Source organism: Leishmania panamensis, assembly GCF_000755165.1.
Source record: "Leishmania panamensis strain MHOM/PA/94/PSC-1 chromosome 31 sequence".
NCBI classification, from domain to species: domain Eukaryota; phylum Euglenozoa; class Kinetoplastea; order Trypanosomatida; family Trypanosomatidae; genus Leishmania; species Leishmania panamensis.
In genome coordinates this window covers 254,931-278,507 of record NC_025878.1, presented here as the reverse complement: position 1 = coordinate 278,507, position 23,577 = coordinate 254,931, and the positions used below count along the sequence as shown (strand labels likewise).

The 23,577-nt window shown below is 55.6% G+C and overlaps 6 protein-coding genes across 6 annotated transcripts, besides 4 other annotated features; all 6 read left to right on the top strand.

Annotated features, from left to right (window-relative positions):
• Positions 1-1,250: 1,250 nt before the first annotated feature.
• Positions 1,251-1,337: a repeat region.
• A 530-nt stretch (positions 1,338-1,867) lies between these two features.
• Positions 1,868-2,029: a repeat region.
• A 545-nt stretch (positions 2,030-2,574) lies between these two features.
• Positions 2,575-3,502: a repeat region.
• Positions 3,503-4,395: 893 nt separating this feature from the next.
• LPMP_310810 (hypothetical protein) lies at positions 4,396-4,740 on the top strand (the record flags this gene model as incomplete). The annotated part of the gene is made up of 1 exon (XM_010703168.1): positions 4,396-4,740. One exon carries the CDS (start codon positions 4,396-4,398, stop codon positions 4,738-4,740), a length of 345 nt encoding a protein of 114 aa, XP_010701470.1.
• Positions 4,741-7,078: 2,338 nt separating this feature from the next.
• On the top strand, positions 7,079-8,980 carry LPMP_310800 (hypothetical protein; the record flags this gene model as incomplete). The annotated part of the gene is made up of 1 exon (XM_010703167.1): positions 7,079-8,980. The coding sequence occupies one exon, from the start codon at positions 7,079-7,081 to the stop codon at positions 8,978-8,980; it is 1,902 nt and encodes a 633-aa protein (XP_010701469.1).
• A 1,332-nt stretch (positions 8,981-10,312) lies between these two features.
• LPMP_310790 (hypothetical protein) lies at positions 10,313-12,271 on the top strand (the record flags this gene model as incomplete). Its single annotated transcript, XM_010703166.1, has 1 exon — positions 10,313-12,271. The coding sequence occupies one exon, from the start codon at positions 10,313-10,315 to the stop codon at positions 12,269-12,271; it is 1,959 nt and encodes a 652-aa protein (XP_010701468.1).
• Positions 12,272-16,634: 4,363 nt separating this feature from the next.
• Positions 16,635-17,453, top strand: LPMP_310780 (c2 domain protein, putative; the record flags this gene model as incomplete). Its single annotated transcript, XM_010703165.1, has 1 exon — positions 16,635-17,453. The coding sequence occupies one exon, from the start codon at positions 16,635-16,637 to the stop codon at positions 17,451-17,453; it is 819 nt and encodes a 272-aa protein (XP_010701467.1).
• Positions 17,454-18,542: 1,089 nt separating this feature from the next.
• Positions 18,543-19,364, top strand: LPMP_310770 (c2 domain protein, putative; the record flags this gene model as incomplete). Its single annotated transcript, XM_010703164.1, has 1 exon — positions 18,543-19,364. The coding sequence occupies one exon, from the start codon at positions 18,543-18,545 to the stop codon at positions 19,362-19,364; it is 822 nt and encodes a 273-aa protein (XP_010701466.1).
• Positions 19,365-19,681: 317 nt separating this feature from the next.
• Positions 19,682-20,171: a repeat region.
• A 754-nt stretch (positions 20,172-20,925) lies between these two features.
• LPMP_310760 (hypothetical protein) lies at positions 20,926-22,236 on the top strand (the record flags this gene model as incomplete). Its single annotated transcript, XM_010703163.1, has 1 exon — positions 20,926-22,236. The coding sequence occupies one exon, from the start codon at positions 20,926-20,928 to the stop codon at positions 22,234-22,236; it is 1,311 nt and encodes a 436-aa protein (XP_010701465.1).
• Between the last annotated feature and the right edge of the window lie 1,341 nt (positions 22,237-23,577).

The following is a 23,577-nucleotide window of genomic DNA, read 5'->3' as shown; positions in this document are numbered from 1 at the left end:
GGTGCGACGACTCCACATCCATTGTGCACACCGCCGAGGAGGATATGCGTAGCCACTTCTTCTACTTTGGGGAGCGCGTTGTAAGTGAAGGTGCTGGGGATGTAATTCTGAACCTGCAGTTCCTATGGCTCCCCCCTCAGTCACAGAGCCTCGTGAAGGGCCGCCGTCTTTGTTTTGGCTGCTCACCGCAGTTACCGATACACCACCTTGACATCTCATTTCGTGAGTGTAGGCGTGGGTATTGGACAGGTGTAGCTCTGCTCTGTGTCTTCCTCTTTGTTTGATCCTTTCTCGCTTTTACTCTGCTGCTTCGCCGCTGTGGGGCCAGTGGTGCGCCCCTTAGTACGTTGCATGATCCCGGGCACTGTAGGCGCGGCTTCCAGCCTCTTTCTTACTCTCTACATGCTCGCTCAAACGGTAGACTTTGATATCCCAAGCCCTTCTCCAGGAAATCCTCTTCGACGTGCTGCGCCGTAGGCGATGTACAGGCACGTACAGAACTTGTTAGCTTCGGCATGGGTCCGTGCTACTACTATGGCGGAGAGGCTGAGAAAACGGCGCACTACGAAGGGCTACAAGATGTCACTGCCCACCGGAGGGTTTTCCGCCGTGCCAGAGCGACTTTCGCGTGTGGAGGGCGGTCCGCCACGAATGCGGCACGAACTGCCTCGAGTGCCGTGTCTGTGGTGCTTTGCGAATTGTCCCTGCTGCCTGAAAGCGGTGCGCCTCAATGTACTCTCGCATCGCCCACTTCCTCTTCTTTTTCGCTCCCCCTTTTTCTTCGTTGTTTTCTGGCTGTTGCCATGTCCACCAACTTTGCACCCCCATGCGGCACCCCGCGTTTAGCCGCACTTGGGTGTGCTGCTGCGGTGCGGCAGTTCTCAACTCCCCGCCCCTACTCGCCCTCTAGCGCGCAGCTGGAACGTCGGCCTCCTTGGGTGGCGTCTCGCTTTGAGTTGGAATCTTTCTTCCACACCGCCTTCTCGGTCCTCTGTGTTCGTGCGCGGTTGCTTTGTTGCTGCCCTCAGGGGATATCATGCCCCCGGACTTCACTGCCACTTTGGATGCTCTCTCTTCTACTCGATGCTCGACGTGCTTCCCAAATCGGTGACTCATCTGCAGCTTTGAACTCGTGCCATTTTTGTTTTCTGTCGTGTTCGGTCTTAGCTTGGGCCTCATGACTCCGTCGCCGCTTGTCACTTTGTGCACCGTTTCCTCTCTCCTTGTTTCTCTTATCTCTGTCTCTGGCTCCTCGTCCTGGGCCTCGACGAAGCTCCCTGTGCGAATGCCTATGCCCTCCCTGATGCACAGCAGGAGAGTGCTGCTGAAGATTTACAACCAGAGTGTCTTCACTGCCCAAGTCCCTGCTACAGGGAGAAGGCGACTCACTGTGCCTCATCTGAGGCCTCGCAAGCCTGATGATGCTCTCGCACCCTGCCTGCGCTGCGCTATTCATCCGGAGTCCGTGCAGGTTACTGGAACAATTCATCTTGAGAGGACTGTGAGACCGCCTGGAGGGTGCGCCTCAACCACAGTAGCCTGACGTCTACCCCAAACCGCTCCTCTGCCAGCCCACCTGTGGATTCGCTTTTCCACACACGGTAGTGCAGCGCCGGGCTGGTATGAGGGTAGACGCACACGTTGTGGACTACACGCTCGTGGTTTTGAACTCGGTAGGCCGCGGCACTGCCATCACGGCAACTGAGGAAGTTCAGCGTAGACCCGTGCGCTACTCGCTGGGGTCATGGATGTCTCAGACAATTGTCACGCTTGCGTTCGCGTCTACACGAAGAATTCGAAGATGGCCATGTTTCCATGCGGAGTCCCACAGAAATCAGTCATGGGCCCTTTCCCCTTCCTCATTCTTGCAGACACGCTGGGTGTGGCGCTCAGCTCGGCACCCTCACTGCGCTATCCCTCCTTTGAGGATGGAGCCACACTCCTTAGCCCTCTCCACAGAGACCAAGGGGGTCATACAAGCAACGCTGCAGTCGCCTTCTGGAGGGTGGGACACGGGAGACTGGGGCACTCATTTTTATGCAGTGCCACAGTCTCCCTAAAACGCAGTACGCATTCTCCATTACGCGCACGTACCGTGGAGGGGGCGCCGCTGCTCCCGCCTTCTCGGTGTGGACCCCCAACGAGTGCGCGGCATTAGCGGGCACGTCGCAAAGGCTATTCAAGTCGCCTGAGCTCGACTTGCCAGGCTGAGGGCAGTGTGCGCGCAGGAACGGGGTCCATCAAAGGGTCTTCTACGCCCCTTTCTACGTGGCACTGGTTGAATCCAGAATACTCTACGGCGCTACCACGTGGTGAGGAAGTGGTAGCCAAAGCTGCAGCGAAGCACTTGAGCACTTTGGCACGGAAGCAAGAGCTCTCAGAGCGGGTACCCCACCATGCACCAACAACGAAGCGCCACTCAAAGAGGCCCATGTCCTGCTCCTCGATGCCATAGTGCTACTGTGCCGCGCCCGCCTGTACCTCTCCACCATCATGCGAGGAGGCCGCCTTGCTAATTGGGTGCGGGTGGTGTTCACGCCGCATCACGGTGCTGTCACAGCGCTTCGGTGGCTATCATGCGCGTATTCAGTCATTTTAATCCCTTTGGTGCCTCCCACAGACACATCTCCTTCATGCGCAGCGGTTGCGTGTTCCTCAACGCATCACTCCCAGCTAGGCTGCAAAGCGGACTTTACACACGAGGAAAACCTACAAGCAGGGAAGCTGTTGCCCCCCTCGCTTAGCGAAGTTTTCTTGCTGGGAACAGATGGTGCAGTACAGGCAGATCACAGATTAGGAGCGACTGTGGTGTTTCGGCACGGTAGTACACCCATACATGCCGCGGCAAGACGGTGCGACCACCTTCGCTTGCAGTCCTCGCGCTGAATGTGAAGCAATTAAGCTGGTAGACTTGACTTACTGAAGACAGCTGTGTCAACCCAGCTGCCAAAAAAAATTAATAATAAGTGTGGCTGTAGTTGCAGGCTTGCTTTCCCGCCTCATGGCGCTCGACACGGGCCCTACAACGGTGAAGGGTGGACTGTTGCGACGTACCTGGGCATCAATGCTGGAACCACTGACCTGTCGCATGCGCCTCTCACTTCAGTGTCTATTCATTGTGAATTGGAGCACATTGACAAGGCTGGAAACCTTGCAAAATCAGCAATATCGGAGGAGACCCACACGTCCACTGAATGGATTAGAGAGCCACTGACCAGTCTCAGACATCATGACAACATCCCCTACTACCCGCATGGCAGACGCCACCGCGCCAGGGCAGCCCGCTTGACGCAGTCCGCGCGAGCCAGGGCATGTAGCGCACCTGCGTCGTTCTGGTGGCTGTTGCGCAGCAGGCGTGTGCGCAGGAGGGTCTCGGGGATCACCCGGCAGACGCGCGTCCCGGCTGGACGGCCGATGGCACGGCCCCGACGGCCCGGGCGGAGCCGCATGCGCGTGTGGGCTGGTGGGCGGTGGCTGTGTGCACCTGCGGCTGCGGGCGTGTCGGGAGTGCAATGGTGACGGTGAGAGCATTTCGCAGGTGCTTCCTTCTCTCTCCTTCCGACGGTAGCGATGTATACCTTTAGCCGCCGCGATGAAGAGCATAGCTGCTGGGGTGCTTTCATAATAGGGGGTGACGCGCATGGCGGCTGGTGAGACGAGCCCATCCTGTGGTGCGGAGGGTGACACGGTAGCCATCGGGGCCGTTGCTGACGTGTTTTGCGTTTCTGACGAGAAGGAGAGGGTGGCAATCATGCGCGAGCTCGTCGAGGACGGCGGCGCATGTGTAGGCGACAGTGCTGCCGGGGGCAGAGGCCACTGCAAGCCTCAACACACTACCTTTCGAAATGGGGTGACCCTCCACGACAATCTCCCCGCCGAGAAGTTCTCGACTATGAAGGTGGCTGAGCTGAGGATAGTCGGCTACAGGGCCTCTCTCAATGGTACACAAAGTAGAGTGGAGGAAAGGGCCACTCCGCTATGCAGTATCGGTGTTCAGTGCCTTCCTTACAGCGTTACCCCTACCCACCCCCCGACACGTAAACCGTGACACTCATGCCAGGCTCAACGAGTACCTTTCCCGATAAGAGAGTGCTAACAGGGAGGGGTACTGCTCACATATGCCGGCAGTGTACAGTAACGGCTGCCAATCCGGCTTGCCTCCCCTCACCTAAACCACGTAAGGTGAGGTAGGTGACGGGCTCGCCGGCATGTAGGAGTCGAGAGCCCTTGACTATATTGACGCCCCCGATAGTCTCGTGGCAGTACTGGCACTTATCCCAGAGGATTAGCTCGATGCCACTGCACTCGCGTGGCGGAAAGAAAGTCACAAGCTAAAGATATGTTGCGGGCAGCAAGTTTATGACTTAGAGTTGCTCTACTACATCACTTCGAGCAATGGGCCACCACCAACGCTACACAGTTGAAGAATCCATCGGCCCCATCCCGTACGTCACCTTCTTGCGCAAGAACATCAACAACGTGACATTCGGTCGTGACCCGTGCAGCAGCTTCTACTCGCTCTTCAAGGACCCTTCCAGGCACATTAGAGACATGCAGGTCCTGCGCATGTTTGTGCGCCGCTACCTGGTGCACACGAGCCAGGGCAACAACCCGCGCCAGGTGCTGCTCTACGCATTCCTCTCTGTCCGATGCGCGTGGCCGGATGTGGACCGTGAGCTTGTGAATCGTGTGGCGCTCGAGGAGCTTCCCACTCTCCTCAAGGCCGACTGCGCCACCTGAGGGTGAGCACCAGCATACTTGCAAGTCCTCTGGCAAAGCGGTGCTGAGTTGCCAAGGACTTGAGGGACTCTTCCTGCACACTGGGATTCTGTACCTGGCCAAAATTTCCTTGATGATGTTTGTTGTCGCTGCTGGCGTCGTCGTTCTCTTCCTCACGGTTTTCTGTGTTATGTGTTGCTTGGCGTACTTGGCGCTCTGCACATTCTTCGGTACTGAGTAAACTCGATGAGCTACTACGTCCTCTCGGTTGTGGTGTGTGCGTGTGGGGATTACTCTGCCGAGCATGTTGACGCCAATGCTCCTCCGTACCAATGTGAAGACGGTAATCGTACGCAACGTAGGACTCTCTAGCGCTGTGGTGTGCACGGCTATGGTGATAAGGGCAGCTGCAGGGTACCTGGGAAACAACAGCATTTCTTCACTCATGAGCACAGCCTTTGGCCAAAGGATTGTTGTTACTGCGACCAAAGGTGCGAGTGTGTGTCGGGCTCCTCACGAGCTATTGGAGCTTCTCTGTTGGCATGTGCCAATGGCTGTTGTGCCGCGTCTGCGCTGAGCTTGACAAGGTGCACGGAGTTTTGTCGGGAATGAGACGCCAATGGTTGATGACTCCCCTCCATCTGCTGACCGTCAATGGTATAGGGCTGCTCGTTATGGTCTCCTCCTTTTCCTTTGCTGCGGCGACCGGGATGGAGGGCTTAGGCGCTCAATGGCCACCATCTCAGGATGGCGGACTCTCTCTCTCTCTCTGTCGCTATCTCGTTTGCCACGAGAGATATAGACGAGACGCGGGTGGCGCTTGTCTCCGGTGATCGAGGCAAGTGTTCTGCTGTGTGGGACAGACTGGACTCGAAAAGGAGCTGGCACGAGACGCGCCGTTGGGAGTTTTGTGAGTCTCGTTGACTTTAGTCTTCCCTATTTCTGTGTTTTGACTGAGAAGCTGAAGGAGCGATACGACTTGCTTGCGTTTTCGCCGTGAAGGTGTTGCGCAGACGTAATGCAGCAGACCGCGTTAGGATGGCGGCTCGTTCGAGTCTTCGCTTGTCCTTTGATCGCTCCACCTTTAGCGCCGCGGGGTGGCGGTTGTTGTGATGTGAATAATGCTGGCGCAAGCGGGCAAAGAAAACTACGTGAAGGAAAAAGAGAGCGACAGACGGACGAGAACTTAACTGCATCGTTCATGTACGCAGCGGGGGGAAGGGAGGGGGGTGGGCGGCAAGAGAGGCGCCGGTCTGACAGTGAGTGTGTATGCCTAGTCGATCGAAGAGACGAACTCGCACCGTGCTGGGTTTCTGTTGCTCCTCTTTGTGGGAAAAGAGGGGGTCTGTTGTTGTCTGCTGATGCGCGTCTCCGTAATCAAGGTAGTGAAGATGGAAGCCGAGCTAGTCAACTGTGTCTCTCTCTGCCCCCCCCTCCTCTTCTGCCTTGTCGGGTCTTTAGCGCTTGGCTATTTTCCCCCTTCTCTTCACCTTCTCCTTCGTGCCGACACCCTCGAGCCTTTCCGCAGGAGGGGGGAGGGGGCAGCGCTTCAACTCCCCTTTTTTGTCTTTGAGTGTGCGTGTGTTTTCCGATTCCCACGTGATCCAAGACTCCGCCAACGGCGTTGGCTCTCCATCGTTCTCTTCCTCTGGCCCCGTCTGCGGGTGTCACATACGCAGATGGTACCTGAAGAGGCGCACTCCCCTCTCCCAGTCCCTTTCGTTTCTCTTCTGTTTTGGTTGCCAACATTTTGCTTTGGCGCCTGAGTTCTCGCTTTTCTGCCTTTATGGTGTTACTCTCTGTCGTCTCTGCTGCCTCTGAGTGCACTTTGCACTGCAGGTACGCGTGCCTCGGCTGCACGTACACGAGCCACACATTGAAGCGCAAACTGAATTACTTTCATTCTGAGGTACTCGAGGGGTAGTGCACCTGCATCGCTTGTAGAGCGCTGATGGCGTCGTGAATTCGCTGAATTTGTTTCAAATGAGGGTTGTCCACTCCGTACCACCCCAATGCCTCCCACCTCTTGGAAGAAACCACAAGGCACACCACTCCAGAGATGACCTCTGCAGCGATGGGCTCTGTTGTACTGATGTATCTCCTTTATGATAACCTCTGTGCTTTTCTCAGCCAACTACCCCTTGCTACGCCCCGTCACCGCCTCTGCAGAGTGTTACTGCGCCCACGCCTACACCCCCACTCCATCCTTCATTGTTGTTACTTTGCACTTGCCTTTCATTTTCTACTCTTATCCCGCCGGGTCATTGCAGCCCTCCCCCCTCCTGCTCAGGTGACGCCTTTGGGTAAGGTTTATAAAGGATCACGTTCCACCTGACTCCACGTGTCCTGATCCATCCTCATGGAAGAGCGTCCTGCTTTCCCCAGTCATGAACCGACGAACACCACTGAGATGCGAGATGGCTCGCCACAGGCACAGACCCATCAGGAATCGATAAGGGTGCCCAACAGAGACAATGGGGCAGACGCGGATCACCAAGTTAACGGTAACCATCCGAGCGGATTCCCCACAGTTGACCAACCCGTACTGATTGAGGATATGGTAGCGCGTGTTGTCCTTCATGAAAGCCGCCCCATCGAAAATCTCCCAAAGATGATTTCCCCAGAGCTGAAGCTGATTGGTCGCTGTGTTACCTTTCAAGTAAAGCGGTCACCCAATGGGGCACCAGGAGATCCTTACTACTATACCGGACTTGTGTCCGCTGTGACAGCGAACACTGCGACCCTGATGCACGTCAACCGTTATACGCAACACGACTTCAAGACATACCAGTCGCGGGAGCAGCGCCTGGCAAAGGGGAAGGTCAGCACTGTAGGGAAAGACCGCGATGTCGGCAACCATAGAAGGCGCCCATTCGACCAGGAGCCCACGGCCCCGTCCAGCGGCTTACCGGCACCCTCAACAAATCACGGCTTATCTTTTTACGGCTACAGCGCTGACGGTGAGGTCGGCGTAGCCGAGGACGGCGGGATCTCAAACGCACTGGATCCTCCTGCATTACTAGACTTGCACGCCTCCGGTAGCTTAGCCCCGTCGGCTGCCCTGATAACAGATACCCAGCTGTACGCCGTTGGGCTCTTGGAACAAGAGCAGCAGCAACAACCTCGGAGAAATCACACACCAGTCGAGGTGAACCAGCAACTGTCGAGGGCAAGTGGCGTTGCATGGTGCAAGCAGTTTCGAGCATTTGTCGGATCCATCGGCCCCATCCCGTACGTCACCTTCTTGCGCAAGAACATCAACAACGTGACATTCGGTCGTGACCCCCGCAGCAGCTTCTACTCGCTCTTCAAGGACCCTGCCAGGCACATTAGAGACATGCAGCTCCTGCGCATGTTTGTGCGCCGCTACCTGGTGCACACGAGCCAGGGCAACAACCCGCGCCAGGTGCTGCTCTACGCATTCCTCTCTGTCCGATGCGCGTGGCCGGATGTGGACCGTGAGCTTGTGAATCGTGTGGCGCTCGAGGAGCTTCCCACTCTCCTCAAGGCCGACTGCGCCATTGAGAAGGAAAGGAGGCGGAAGCTCCTTCGCGTGCAGTACCGGGAGCAGGAGGTGCAGCATTATCGCGCGCCTGCTGGTCTCTTTTCGAATACGGGCATTCTCTACCTCACCAATATTCCTCAACACTCGTTCATCGCCGGTATCGTCTTGATCGTGTTTGCTTTGTTATTTGCCATTTACCTCGGGGTAGTTTTCGGCACCACCAAAGACGCTATCATCGTAAGTTATGTGCGAAAATTTATCTTGCCTTTTGTTATCTCTCTTGTGACGTGGACTGTCACTGGCGCGGCTGTCATGTTGCACGCCAGAACCGCTCACATTCCTCTACTTGCGGACTATTTGGGACTTGGCTTGCGAATCGTGGGGTCTGTGGCGTCCATTGGGTGCTGTATCATGACGTTGCTTGTCGTATTCTGGAGACTGACGAAGGAAGCGATATACCTCCTCATGGTGGAGTACAAGGAAACCGAGCTTTGCACCTTCTACGCACGTCATAGTTGTACCGGTTTGTTCGTAGCGTGTGGGCTTGGTGTTGCCGACCCGGAGCTGTGCCTGTCGTGTACCGGGATGCCGGTGACAAACACTAACTGCTACTCCTTTCTATGGACGCAGATTGAGCGGGCTGTGGTTCCCCTCCTGCTGTTCAGCTGTGTGATTATGGTGGCCGCGGTGTACACTACGTACCTGGTCGTAAAGATGCTTCTCTTTGTAGAGGTGCTGATGGGCCGCATTATGTGACAGTATGACGGTGGTCTGCACTCTATTTCTGTGGGTTGCGCTCTCGCGCGCGCGTGTGTGTGGGGGGTCTTGCTTCCATTCTGTCTTTGCTCGTCATGGGGTTCGATGCTTCTGCTTCACCGAGAATCAGAGGAAAACGAGTCTCTAGCAATAGCACACGTGATGGTTTCTTATCACCCGAGGCGGCTTTGCAGTCGTGCATACTTTGTTCGTGTCTCGGGGTGCTTTGTCTGTCTGTTTCCAGCTCGTGAAGAGGCGGTGGATTTTGTCGTGTGTGTCTGTCGGTTCGCTGATCATGTCTTTCCTACGCTACCCAGCGCTGCACACCTTCTTCTCTCCTCGCCCGAGCCAGTCGATATGTTCGCGCCTTTGGACAGACTGCCTCATCGTATATCTTCTTCGGTATCCGAGCTGCAAGGGGGTATGGGGGTGGAGGGACTTTGAATCTTGGTCTGATGGGACGTCTCCATGTATGTTGGCGCACTGCCTCTCTCCTTCTTTTCCTCTTCCATTGTGTTGCATTGGTGCTAACACGGTTGTGGGGTCGCGTCTTCGTCTCTCTTCCCCTCACCTCCCATTCCCTCAAGCCCTGCCCTCTTCACTCCGTTGGCTTACTCCTTGCCAGGCAACGTTCGCTTTTTTTTTTAACTTCTGCCTCCTGCCCCTTCTAACGTTACAACATCCATTCAGTGCTCTCTCCTCCTCTCTTTCCAAGTGCAGCCGCCTCTTTTGCTTTGCTTTGTTCTTCCCTTTCATGAACAGTACTGTGGGTGGCCTGATCTGTGCAAGCGGGTGTGCGTGTAGATATCCCCTCTCTTCTCGTTTACCTGTGCTGTGAAGATCGCTCGAACATGATGCCAGAAGAAACTATTACATCGCACCAGCTGGTTGCGGCGGTCTATGAGGTATACCACACACACACACACACACCTTGAGTTTGCACATCTGCGTCGAAGAGTGATGGAGACTCCCTCCAGAATTTCACTTCCTCTCACAGATGGCAAAAGTGCTAAGCAATCGAGGGTCTACACGAGGCATGTGCTAAGCCCTTCGACTGCTTCTCTCCTTACTTGTCTCCTTCTTTTTCCGCTGGTTTCCATGCCCGTTTGGCGACCAAGCGGTACCACATCGGCTTCCATACTTCAGACTGTTGCTGCCTGTCTCTCTCTCTCTGTCTCTCTTTCGTGCTTGCCTCTCAGTCTCGCTTCAGTGACAAACTCTCGCGAAGGTTTCTCTTCTCTCGCCCCGTAGCACTCCTGCCGCCAAGCTTGATTCTCGCCGCTGAGCATCGCCTTTCCTTTATTGCGCCTAAGCAGTGTGGACTAAGAGAAAATGCCATCACGTGAGGAGAACGAGCAGCGGCCCCTCAGTCGTTCCAGTGGGTTGGCCAGCAACGTTCCCCGCGACGACTCACCATGGTCGCAGGCGGCGAGAGAGCCCATAAGCATGGGCGAGATGCCCGATGGCGAAGGCGTGGCTCCTCGCCCGGAGGAGAGCCTTAACGACATGGATGAAGAACAAAAGGAAGAAATAAGGGATCTCATGTTGAACGTCGTTATGCACGCGGACCGCCCCATCGAGAATCTTCCAGTGATGATGGCACCGGAGCTGAAGCTGATTGGTCGCTGTGTGAGCCTCCGAGTCATGCAGGCTATTAACGGTGCCCCACCGGCCTTCTACTACTACACGGGACTTGTGTGCATGGTCACGGAGAGCTCGGTCTCCCTGATGCACGTCAACCGATATACGCACGACGACTTCGCGGCGTATAAGTCGCGAGAGCAACAACTGTTAAAGGGGACGACCATTTCTCCAGACCTGCAGATCCAGAACTGCTGTGCTCTGCGTCACAGCCGCGTACGTGCGTGCTGTCTCTACAGTGTGCTCGCTTCCCCTAGAGCAGACAGCGGTGATGCCTCCTCAACGCAGCGTGTTCAGTCCCTCGATTGGGACTTACTGAACCATAGCTGCACCGCTGCTGGGGAAGCGGGTGTTACCCAGAATGACAGGATCGTCAATACAGAGGACTCGCATGTGTTGTGTACGATGGATGCCGCAGGCAGCTTGGCCCCTGCAGTGTTGCTGAAAACTGGGGCGGAACTAGACGCTGCAGCAGCTCAGAACAGCGATGAAGAAGGGCGCATGTCGGGTGTCACTGAACCTGTGGTGGATGAAGTCACCGATAGCGCCGGTGCCACCAAAGGTGACACCGCACCCCGGCGGTTTCGAGCATTTGTCGGATCCATCGGCCCCATCCCGTACGTCACCTTCTTGCGCAAGAACATCAACAACGTGGAATTCGGTCGTGACCCGTGCAGCAGCTTCTACTCGCTCTTCAAGGACCCTTCCAGGCACATTAGAGACATGCAGGTCCTGCGCATGTTTGTGCGCCGCTACCTGGTGCACACGAGCCAGGGCAACAACCCGCGCCAGGTGCTGCTCTACGCATTCCTCTCTGTCCGATGCGCCTGGCCGGATGTGGACCGTGAGCTTGTGAATCGTGTGGCGCTCGAGGAGCTTCCCACTCTCCTCAAGGCCGACTGCGCCATTGAGAAGGAGAAGAAGCGGAGGCGCCTCCGCATGCAGCAACGGGTGCGGGAGGTGCAGCAGTATCGCGCGCCTGCTGGTCTCTTTTCGAATACGGGCATTCTCTACCTCACCAATATTCCTCAGAAATTATTTCTTGCTGGGATGCTCATCCTCTTGTTCGACATAGGCTTAATTGTTTTCTTCAACTCAGCGAAGAGCAACGTGAGTGACGCGCTTGTCTCATCCTTCGTTTTTCAGTTCACAGGGGAGCTTGTGGCAGCAATCGTTGTGTGGAGCATCACCGGCGTCATGTGCATTGTTCATGCCACCATGATGCACTTGCCGGTGCGGGAGGGCATGTGGTACATGGGTGCGCATTTCGCATGCTTCGTTGGCGCCGTCGCCTGCTGCATCATGGCGTTTGTGGTTCTGCTGATGCTGCTGGACAGAAACACGATTTTTTTGCACATGGTGAGAAACCAACCGGAGGAGCTCTGCCCTTTCTACCAGCGGCACGGGTGTTCGGGTTTTCTTGTGGGTTGCAACGACACCGAGAGCACCTTTAATCGAGATCTTTGCAGCACATGCCCTGACGTGAACACCTCGATAACTGGATGCTACCCTATTATTAGGAGCCAAATAGGACTGACCACGATCCCGCTGCTCGTGTTCAGCATATTTGTCACGGTGGCGGTGCTGTATAGCTTCTTTCAACTATTCAAGTTGCTGGGGATTTTCAAAGCAGCTGTAGATATATTTTAAGTGAATGCTCTTACCTTGCTGCTTTGTATCTCTCTCGCTCTTTCTTTCTCTGTTTTGTGATGGGGGCTCTTAGTGGTCGACACGGCAGCACAGATCGATACACTATGCCTCTCATTCGCTGCGCCTTTGGCTTGTTTTGTGCGTGCAGAGACCGAGTGCGTCTGTGTTAGATCGTGCGAGCGTTGGGTTATAGCTTTATCACAAGTGAAGGACAAATAAGAGAAGGAAAAGAGAGAGACACCCGGAGCTTTACTGCGGCAGCGCAGTATTTTCCAGTGGTAGCTGCTGCTTTACCTTCACCGCAGATGTGTTTACCCGTCTTCTCTTTCTTGTTGTTTTCTCGTTCGAGACGCGCAGCCGGCGCAACACCCCCCAAAAAAAATTGCCGCGGCAGTTGGCCATGTGCTTAGTTGCGCTCGCGTTTTCTCTCTCTTTTTCCTTTCGCTTCACACTCATTTCCCACGTTACGTTGACACCTCTCGATCTACTCCCCTACACCTGCACACTCAGGTGGTGCTTTAATGCCCTGGGAGGAGTCTGAAGTTTCCGTGAGCGTTACCCTTTATCTGCCGAACGGCACTGTGCTGCTTGTACATTTTCTCTTCCTGCTCGTTTGAGCCTTCGCTGAGTATCTTCATGCCGATCGCTCTCCATGGTGTGTGTGTGTGTGTGTGTGTGTGAATTCGAAGTGAGATCGACGTTTTGTGCATTTGGCTACGTGATGAGGCCACCCTCGCCTATTCGCCCCGCCATACGCACACGTACACACACACATACACGCACGCGTGTTTTTTTTTTCATTGCTGAGTGCTCTCTCTTTTCTTTTCCCTCTTGCGCGTCATGATGTGCGCGCCTCCGTGTGTGCGCTCTCGCTGTATTTGCTTTCCGACTTGCCTATGATCTCTTATGGTTTCTCCGTCTCTTCATTGCATCCTGTCTGAAGCCGTGCCATTATTCCACACTGGTCTCGTCCTCTCTTGCTGTCGCTGAGGCCCACTTACACTTTGCTGTTGCTTTTTAGTTTTCTTCTCCGTTTTCCCCTGTGCAGTGCGCCTCTTTACCCCCTCCCTCCCCCTCCCCGCTCTACAGATGAACATATCTGGTCGCACGCTTATGGGAGGGAGGGGGGGGGGCAGGGGGGGGAGGAGGTGCAGGAGGAGGAGGAGGAGGGTGTCTCCACTGCAGTACCGACTCACTCTTCGATCAGTGCGGCACGCTTTTTGCTTCTTTTCCCTTAGCTTCGTTGAGTCCCGGGGAGGGGGACTGCTTCATATCTTGTTGCTTGCGAATGGGGTTTTCTTTACACTCTGCACATACGTACCTGTTAGTGCTTGGGTACGTAGTGGTGCGTCGTCAACGCCTCCTTGCCTCCCCAATAGCGAATGAGCAATCCTGTCGCCTTAACTTTCCGTGCTACACCCTATGGTACCTCATCTACATGAATGTGCCCAGACTCGTAATCCTTCCCATCCATACGCTAGAGAGACACATGAGGTGGCTACTCAGAATGCCCACCACGGACTCACCTGTGGGCCTCTGGTGTGCTCTCGTTTTAATTCTTGGTGTCCGTGCCGGCACAGTTTCTCTCCTCTGCTTTGCTTTACCCCTCTCTCTCTTTCATCCCCCCTTTCCCCTCTCTCCTCCTACCTTATGCATTCACACAGCCCTGAGCGTGCAACTCCAATGCCATCCGTAGGGGTATGCAAGACAAAGAAGGCGAAAGGAATATTTCGCAGCAACGTCGCCTCACGATCTGCGTGTGCGACGGGCGCTTCCTGGGCAATGCAAAGCTAGCGACTACCGGGCACCTTTACGTGCCAATCAAATGGCTGAGCAGCAGTCCATCACCGAAGTCGTTGTGCAATCACCCCGCCGTGATGTTCTCGTACCGGTTTGTGGGGCGCTGCCAACGACGTTTACACAGGCAATACGGAGAGTCGCTGCGGTCTGGGTTCCATTGTGCTGTCTAAGGAGGTGGAGTCAGGCGCGCGGAATAGCACCGCCATTGGTGGGTGGGGCACACAAAAAGGCATCATCACAGAGATGCACTTGCCGCTCATCACGACAAGTGTCGGTAACTGAGAGTTACACGTCCGCATTCGAGTCTCTAACTGGCACAGCGCCTTGCGGCAGCTCATACGAATGCCTTCGAGGACACTACGGAGTCGGGCGAGTGCCCTAGGGGAGTTTCTAGCCCGACCGGCCCCATTCTCATGGAGCGTGAGGCGCCGCTTCTTTGCACTAAACTCCATCATGCGGAGCGACAGGCATTCCTCTGTGCTCGGCAATGCAAGCGGAGTATCCTTATAAAAATGGCATTTTTTACCCACCGCTGTAGCAGCAGCTTCAGCGGTAAGGCTCTGTAGGGTACGATTCATGGTCACTGCAGTTGGGCGTGGACTCATCCTAGCACCTGTTGTATCTCAACGGGTACACTCAGCAGCAGCCCGGACAAGGTGCTTCTCGGACTGCGCCTGACCCCGAGGTCATGCAGGATGCCGTCACCTCTGTACTCCTGGAAAGAGTGATACATCGCCAGGCGTCGACTCTAAAGACTGTCGTTGGTGACGAACGTGCATCGCTGACAGAAGCGAAACGCAAAACAGTCTGACAATGCACATGGGGACCCGTAGTAACTGAGAACTTCGGTCGGCTGCTTCGACACCTCTGCATTCCATGGCGCGTCGCTTTGCACTTATGCGTTTGTCTCTTGTCGTTCCCGCTGCTCAGCCTAGTACCGGTATTTCTCACCCCACCTAACCTCTTTGCAGCTTCACTTGCAAACCTCGTCAATTTTCTTTCGTCGTTGTTTTCTCGTCTCTGTAATTCGTTGTGCATCGCTTCGCCCGTGTGCAACGCACCCGTAGCCGCCAGGCAGGCAGGCAGAGGCGTCTTTGGTGTCCGTTCAAACACGCCTCTGCCTGCATTCATCAGCGAAGAAAAGGGGGCGCTTTGTGCGCCTGACGTCTTGGAGCTCCGCGGTCGCCATATTATCATGAGTGTCCGCTTTCATCCCCCCTCCCTATCCAGACCGCATGTGATGCGCGGTGGATGGCCCGACTGGTCTGTTACGGGCTGTTTGACCGGTGAGGGAAGTTTTGGAGGAGAGGGACCATTGAAGGGGTGGCCGCGTGTAAAGGTGTGCGCTCTCGCATTAGGCCTTTCTGGTTGGTTTGCCGTTGGCAAATTGTGTCACGTGGCATCTTCTCCGCTTTGCCACCTCCTGCCTAGCCTCTCGGCCTGTTCTCTCGGCACTCTTTCGCGCCGACGTGCGTGAGGGAATGGGCAACCGACACGGACTCCGCCACTCACGTGTTTTCCTTCCCGTACACCATTTCCTCTAGAGTCGCGCTCAATCCCCCTCGCCCGTTGTGGGATTATGCTCGTTGAGTTTTCCCTTTCTCTCTCACTCTCGTGTCCAACTCGCCTTTCTAATTTTTTTTTTTTACATTCGCCTAGTGCGAAGGCGGCGAAGAAACGTGCGTGTATAGACGTGTCGCCACGCTTCTCGTCGAAGACACCCAGAGAAGCGTGTCTCTGTGGTCTGCGCTCTTCCGACCTCCTGTGTGTGTGTGTGTGTGTGTGTGTGTGCATGCAACAGACTTATTGTCATACCAGTCAACTCCTTTCGCGTTCTTCCTGTGGCGATTTCTTTTTCCATTTATGTTTTTTCGAGGGGAGCGCACCTCTCGCACACGTCGTGCTGTGCTGTCTCCTCACGGTATGTGCCTCTCTTTCGTTTCTCCCCACCCTTCTCTATTGCGCTCGTTTTCGCCTACCTTCTCAGCGCAGTCGCTTTCTGCTGTTTTATTCCGGCTAGTCACGAGTGCAGGCGTTCTGTAGGCACAGTGCGTGTCAATGTTTGTCAGGACAGTCTGAACACGTCCCTCGCAAGCGCCCAGCCCATATTGCCTGTTTAGCGATGCCGCTCTTTTAGCTGCTGACGGTAGGCGTTGAGTAAAGTGGCGGTGTAATACACACTTTTCCACCGATGTCGAGTGATTCATGGGTGCTCGAAGCGAACCAGTGCACAGCGCCTCACTGGCGTACGACCATCGATGAAAAGCGTCAAAACATCCCAAGTATCGCCGGCTACAGACCCATGACATACTCAGCGTCTTGTCATGCTCATTCACGCACTCCGCACTGGTCTGCTCTCTTTCGTCTTTGTGTTGCTTTATTCTTCTTGCTATGTCACGCCGCTCCACTCCCACCAGAAGCACGCTCGTCATTCATAGAGGGTGTGAGGTGCCATCATTTTCTCACGCAGCAACGCCGCACGCTCTCAGTTCGAGCCTTTTCGGCCGTGCACGTCTGGTCTCTTTCCCTCCTTCTCCTCTTTGTTTTTCTCGTTTCGTTGGTGATGGGCCGTCTTGAGATTCGCGTCTGCGGGGCCCGCAATGTGGCCAACCTGCAGAAGGTTGGCAAACCCGACCCGTACGTGAAGATTAAGGTGGGTGACAAGAAGAAGTCTCAAATCAGATACAAGACTCGGGTCGCTGAGAACACCCTTTACCCCGTGTGGAATGAGCTCTTCAAGTTTCAGGTCGCAGACTACGACTCGACGCAGGTATTATTCGAACTGTGGAATGACAACGTCATCGTGGACGACCTCCTTGGTCACTACAGTCTCTCCCTCAATGGCCTAACTCGCGGCGTCGTAGTCGATACCTGGGTGATTCTAGTGGGCACGAAGGTCTCCTCTTCGGAGCTGCACTTGCGTATCCTCGCTGCTGACTTTGGCTATGATCCGCAGCCTGGCGACCGGGTCGTCAGATCGCTGGAGGAGGACAACATAACAACGCCGATGTACCAGATATACCGTCCCCCGAAGAACTTCTCGCCGCAACCGCAGGGAGTTGGACTGCAGTCGTACCCCGTTGCTCCGCTAAGGCCACCGCAGCCGTTGGTGTACGGGGCCCCAGTTGCACCGATGCCGCATGGACAGTGCACATACTTCGCTACACCACCGCAGCCACAGGGATATTCCTACGGCGCTGCTCCGGCACCGCCAAACTACGGCTATGGTGCACCCTCGCCCCCGCAGCCGATGTATGGTGCTCCACTGCCGCCGCCGCAGCTGCCGTACCCTGGCGGGCCTTCGCCACCCCAAATTTATGGTCCCCCACCACCGCCACCGCGGCCGGCGCAGATGGCCTATGGCATCCCGCCAGACATGTGAGCAATACTTCGGATATCAATGGAGAACACGTACCTCTTTGCCTGAGAAACAGACTCCCTACTCCTGAAGCGGAAGGAACGCTTTAAAGAGTCCCACGGACGCATTTTATTCCTGCTTCTCTCTCGCTTCCATCTCGGTCTACAGAGTTGTCTGGGCCCGAGCGCAGAAATGCGGCGATGGACTCATAACTCCATTTCTCTTGCTTTTCTGGTGTGTGTGTGTGTGGGTGGGTGGGTATATTTTGTTTGCTGCTCCTTCCTCCACACTGCCCACTTTGCTTTGTGAATCGTGAGACTGAAGTGTTCCACAGTTTCTTGCCGCCCGCAGGAGACACCGCTTTGAACTCATCGTCGCCTCTCTCCATGTTTTTCTGGTCGCCTCATACGGGGGCGTCTGGCGATGGTTTGTTGTCGAGAGGGATCCTGTACTGCGGGCGCTTTCTCGCTGGCGTACTCGACCCCCTTTCGTCTCTCACTGTCTCGCTTCCTCCTCTTCTTTCCTTTTAATTTTGTCGCCTTGTTGCCTCCGTTGTTCCTCTTCGGGTACGTGGGGCCTGACGTATCGCTTCGTTGTTGCTACAATGTGAAAACATACGAGCGTTGCCGATGGACCCCGTACAAGGCACTACTACGGCAAAGGTGTAGCGACGAATAAAAGGTGACACAGTTGGGGGGCAGCCTCTATGAGGTATGCCAGTGAAGAGGTACAGGAGTGTAAAGCTACTGCTTTCCAGTTCTGTGCCTCTTTCCCCTTTTACTCTCCCCACAGTGACTCACACGTCTGATCCAGCGATGGTGCTCTCCTTCTCCCCTACTTTGCCCGCGCGCTTTCTCGCTCTGTTAAATCCTCCTTTTTATGTCTCCGCCCTGCCCACCGAGTACATCGAAAAAGTAAAAACGCCTTCACGAACGCCCTTGTCGCCGTTGCACAGTGGCCCTCACTCACTTCCCCTGCGCGGAACGAGTGTGCGAGCAGCACCACCTTCTCCCTACACATCGCTGCGTCATTGCGCGGCTCGTTCGGCGCACCACTGCTTTCACGTCTTCGCTCAGCCGCCTCTCCAGAAGAGAGGGGGGGGAGTGCCGCAGCATGGGCCGCCTGGAGGTGCGAGTTTGCGGTGCTCGCAACATCGGCCACACCCAACGGGTCGGTGTCCCCGATCCGTACGTGAAGGTCGTGATGGGTGACCGGAAAAAGACGCAGATCAAGTACAAGACAAAGGTGGCCCACAACAGCCTCAACCCAGTCTGGAATGAGGTCGTCAAGTTCCAGATCGCCGATTATGACTCCGCACAGGTGGTGTTTGAGCTTTGGAACGACAACGTCATTGTAGACGACCTCATGGGGGTCTACAGGCTCTCTGTGAACGGCTTGACACGCCGCGTAGTGAAGGACATGTGGGTCATCCTCACAGGCACGCACCTCTCCTCAGCAGAGCTTCATCTGCAGGTACTGGCAGTGGACTTTGGCGCTGACCCCCAGCCCAGCAGTACGATGGTGCACTCCATCGAAGAATACATTGGCGCTGCAGCCACGAATCCTGCGATGGCTGCTACGGAGACGAAGACGACAGCATCTGCGGGTGACTTCGTCTCCGTCGAGAAAACGATGTGCGGCGAGCCGGCGATGGGCATCCCGCTGCAGGCACAGGTGGCGCCTCCACCACAGCCGCTGCTGCACCCGGTCTACACCCAGCAACCTACCTGCGTCCCGCAACCGCAGTTCTACCCACACCAACTGACTCCGTCAGTCATATATGTGCCGCAGCCACCGCCTCCGCCGCAAGCCGTCTATCTGCCGCCGCAGCCTCCACCACAGGTAATGTACTACCAGCAAATTCCACCACAAGGCGGCTACTATGGGGCAGCTCCGCAGCAACCGTACTACATCTACGGCCAGCCACCAATGTAAACTAGAAACACATCCAGCACACCGCGCTGTATCCGCGTTTATCGAGGTGGTGTGTGGCGCAGAGGCAGGCGTAAAACTTGAGTGCAGAACGGGCAAGCGCTTCTTGGCTTGCAGGGCCAGTGCTGGGAGCGGATCTGTGAGCCTATTTTCTCGTCGCCTGCCAGTTGACCTCTTCGGATTGTGCTCGCCGCCATCTCCCTCGGTTTTCCGTTGTTGTTGTTTTCATGAAACGAACGCAGTTGCGGAACTGCTCAGTCGTCGTTGCTTTTTTTTTCCCCCCTTCGCTTTGCAGCTGTGTTTGCCGAGGGAGGGGCCTCTGCGTAGCATTCAGGGACCAGTACCCACTCTGTGTGTGCTTGTGTGCGAAGAAGCCAGGTAGCCCTCATCCTCGCCAATGACGAACGACTTCCGGCGGCGACAGGCTGAAGCCCCTACCACGTAGGAGAGGACAGAGCGATGTATCGCTACTGATGTTAGTGTTCAAGCCCTGGATGGCGCTCCATCAGAGCGACCCATAGCGGTGTGCACACTTGTGCCATCCTTATTGTAGGAAACATGTCAACGTGACTCGAGCATACCTCACCCGGGCCTCAGTGCTTCCTGGTGGGAAGCCCAAGCCCCCCTGAGGAATGTCGCAGATGGTGATCGGCATAATGGGCGTGTCTGTGAGGCAACCTGGGTGTCCGGCGGGGGGGGAGGGGGTAGAGTTTGCGGCATAGGTCCTGCTCAGATGACTAAGTCGGTGCTTCGCTGGACGTGATGAGGGGGTGGGGTAGGACGAAGGTCGAGTGGCGTTTGAATCGTGTTGCGTGGTGAGGAATGGACTCGATGATCAGCAAATAAAGAGGAGCTTTAGTTGCCTGCGGTCTTGGCTGCTCTGCGTCTGCACATTCTGTGCGCACCTCTACCTCGCCTGGCTGATCAGTTTCCCAAGCATGCGCGTCCTTCTTTTTAGCTCTCTTTCGCTTTTCTACGCCTTGCCCATTTTTTCTGTGCCTGGCTGTACGGTCGCGGATACTGTTGCTTCTCCTGTTCTCTCTTTCCCATTTGCCTTTGCAGGAAGCAGCGCACACGTGCTATTGTGAATGCTGCTCGTACAGCTTGCCTCGTGGTGAGCAGAGCTGAAGGACCTGCAGGTTGCGTCGGCGGGCCTCACAGGCATCTGCTGCCACGCATTATTCTTTGTGGACCTCTGCGCTTCATCACAGAGGTGGTCTTACTAGTGCGTCGCACTGGACGCCACGATGGGTCATTGACTACCCACCCTCTCTTCTCTCTTTCACGATTGCTGTGCTCTGCCCCCTCTAAGGAATCCCTCTGTGCTCCCTCTCCTTTATTTATCTCTTGAAGTTGAACTGTACCTTACCGTGGCGTGACTCCGCGCCTATCGCGCATGGAGGGCAACTCGCTGCCTTTCTTGTCACTCGCACTCAGCACCATTTAACCCGCAGCTCTTGACTTTGTATTGTGGATTGGCCATTTTTCTCCCCCATTATCGTCCTGCCGTAGTGGCGGCCACAACTCTGAAGCCTGATAACTGGGCTTCGCCCTCTCGTTCATCATGTCGATGCAACACGATTTCATTCACCCGCGTCAGCTGGATGACGTGCGGGCTATTCACGCTGCCATCCAGTCCTTCAGCAGTGACATGGCCAAGATGATGCTCCTGATGAAAGAGCTCGGGACTACGCTGGAGCAGGTCAGTCACTCGTTTGACGCCCTCACCTCTCTCAGCTTCAGCACCCCCGAGGTAAAGAAGTACGTGCATCACTTTGCCGAAGAGGTTCTACACATGAAGGAGGGCATCGCTTTTCGCAACTACAACAAGCTCGTACATGAGGAGGTGCTGTTCCCGGTCGAGCGGCTGAAAACGTCCCTGAAGGAGACGGAAAAGGCCGCCAAGGCAGAGAAAAGCGCCTTTGATAGGTACAAGAAGGCAAAGCTGCTCGTGGATAAGCAGGAGAAGTCGTATGCTGAGAAGAGTAAGGCACTTGACACGAGCAAATCCTATCCCACCCACGTGCAGGCGCGCAATCAGTCGCTCGCCTCGCTGCAGCGCTCTAAAAACGAATTCGAGGACAAGTTCGTGACATTGGTGAGCGAAGTGGAGAAGGTAACGGCCACAGCACTCAAGCGCTACCTCCACCTCAACGCCGGTTACATGACGTCTGTGGTGGACGCGCTGACCAAAACAGATCCTACTGTCGAGGAGGCTGTGGCCCTCTACCGTCAAGAACAGGAGCAGCAGCGGCTGAGCGCCATCAAGCAGCGCTGCGCGCAGGTGAATTCGGAGCTCGATGCCTCGTATGCCTCGCAGGGGTACCGACTAGGCCCGAATGGGAGGAATGACAACCCGCACGACAGCAGCAACAAACAGGAGCCTTCAAGGAACTCCCGCAAACCACATCAGCTCCCCATCAGGGTCTCACCAAATCAACCGCCTCTCCCTAGCGAGTCCTCACCGGCGATGCCGCTCGCCAGCACCGCTTCGGCGTCACCTAACCGGGGCACATCAGTGGCAAAGATGGAGACCTCGAAGCCTACGGCGGTAGCAGTCAGCACTACGACGACCCCCGCTGCTTCTGCGGCCTCATTACCGGTGGAAAATGCGGGCCTGTTGAGACGAAACGCCGATGTCAGTATTGACGACGAGGACTTTGGCTCCATTTCGCAGGTGGGGTCAGCTGGCAGGGTGGCGCCGCCGCTGTACAGCCTTAGCCGTGGCCCGCAGTCGCAGGTGTCATCCGCACCACCACAACCTGGCTACACCGCTGTTCTGAACACCACACTGCTGGCCGAATTCATGACTCGCATGGAGGCAAAGAGCATCACGTCCTCTGAGGTGTGTGTCCCTCCTCAGAAGCAGAAGTAAGGGCAATAGAGGAGATAGTTTAACCCCGGATCAACCCACTGGAACGCGGGAATAAGTTTTCATCAAGCTCTTCTGGTAGCGAAGACTGACTCTCCCTTTCCATGATCAGGTGAACGCGTTTTCGGTACCGCATTAGGTGCGAAGGTACTGCTATTGAACGAGTATGACACTGCGCTTCCTCCAGCGTGTCTATATCAGCCTTATCCCATATTTTCTCTCTTTGTCGCTTTCTTATGCGTCTGCTCTGCTGACTGGTCGTCTTGCTACATCTTGGCATGACTTGCCCCTCGCATGGGCACGGTATCTTTCGAGCTGAGTCCGTGGGTGTCTACCCATGCTGCTTCTCTTTTATGGAGAGGGATTCCTTGATGCGAGATAAGAGCTCCACCGACCACCACTATCTTCATACAGGGAGTGTCCTTGGCTGAGCGATGCTGCACCAGCGCTACGCGGATTAACTTTGTGGAAATAACAATAGAAAGCGCAAGCAAATACACGACACATGCTGTTTGCATGTTTCCTTCTCTTTCTTCTCACCTCATTCTCTCGTTACCTTCACTCTCCCGTTGTCTTGCTCGTCTGCTCCTCTCTGTGTATTTCACGCGCCCCTCCCCTTCATGACCGCTCACAGTCGACTTTGCTTACGATTCGCTTCACAAACGAACACACCCGTACCGGAGTGCGGTGCATCCTACCAAGGGCTTCATTGAACCTCAGCCTGCCCCCCTCTTTGTGGGTGTTTTGCTCAGGGTAGCAACCCACTCGCTCACTTCTGCCTCATTCCTTCCTTTCTCGGGTAGTTCTCAAACTCGAGCGTTGTCTCTCCTCCTCGGTGGCGTTCCTCTGTTGCTCTCCCTCCCTCTCTCTCTCCTCTTCGCCTCCCCCCTCTACCGCCGTCCGCCGCGGCTCCCCCTTGTTGTTGTCGTGTGCGCGCCTTATTCTTGCACATCTCCAGGCTGCAGCCCACTCCGCACGCGCTCACCCCTCCCTCCTTCTCTCTCTAACGCCCTACGTATTGACTCTCGACTCATCTGCTGTCTTGAACCTACTGGGCTCTTTTCCATTCCTCTGCTTCTATCCTTTTCCCTTTTCCATAACACATCCACGGAGGGTTTTCTGCTGGCGACATTCAAGCGTGCAGTCCAGTGCGACGAGGTATAGTGCAGGTGTCGTGTAGCAACTGAATGAATGTGTGCCGTAGGCCGGAGGGCATCGATCGCCGTGCCCATCTGTGCGTAGTCGTCTTGGGGAACCCACTCCAGCGGTAGAGGGGCGACTACACCGCGTATGAGCAGACGACAATGAATTCGCCTTGACAGCATTGTCTCTGAATATTCTGGA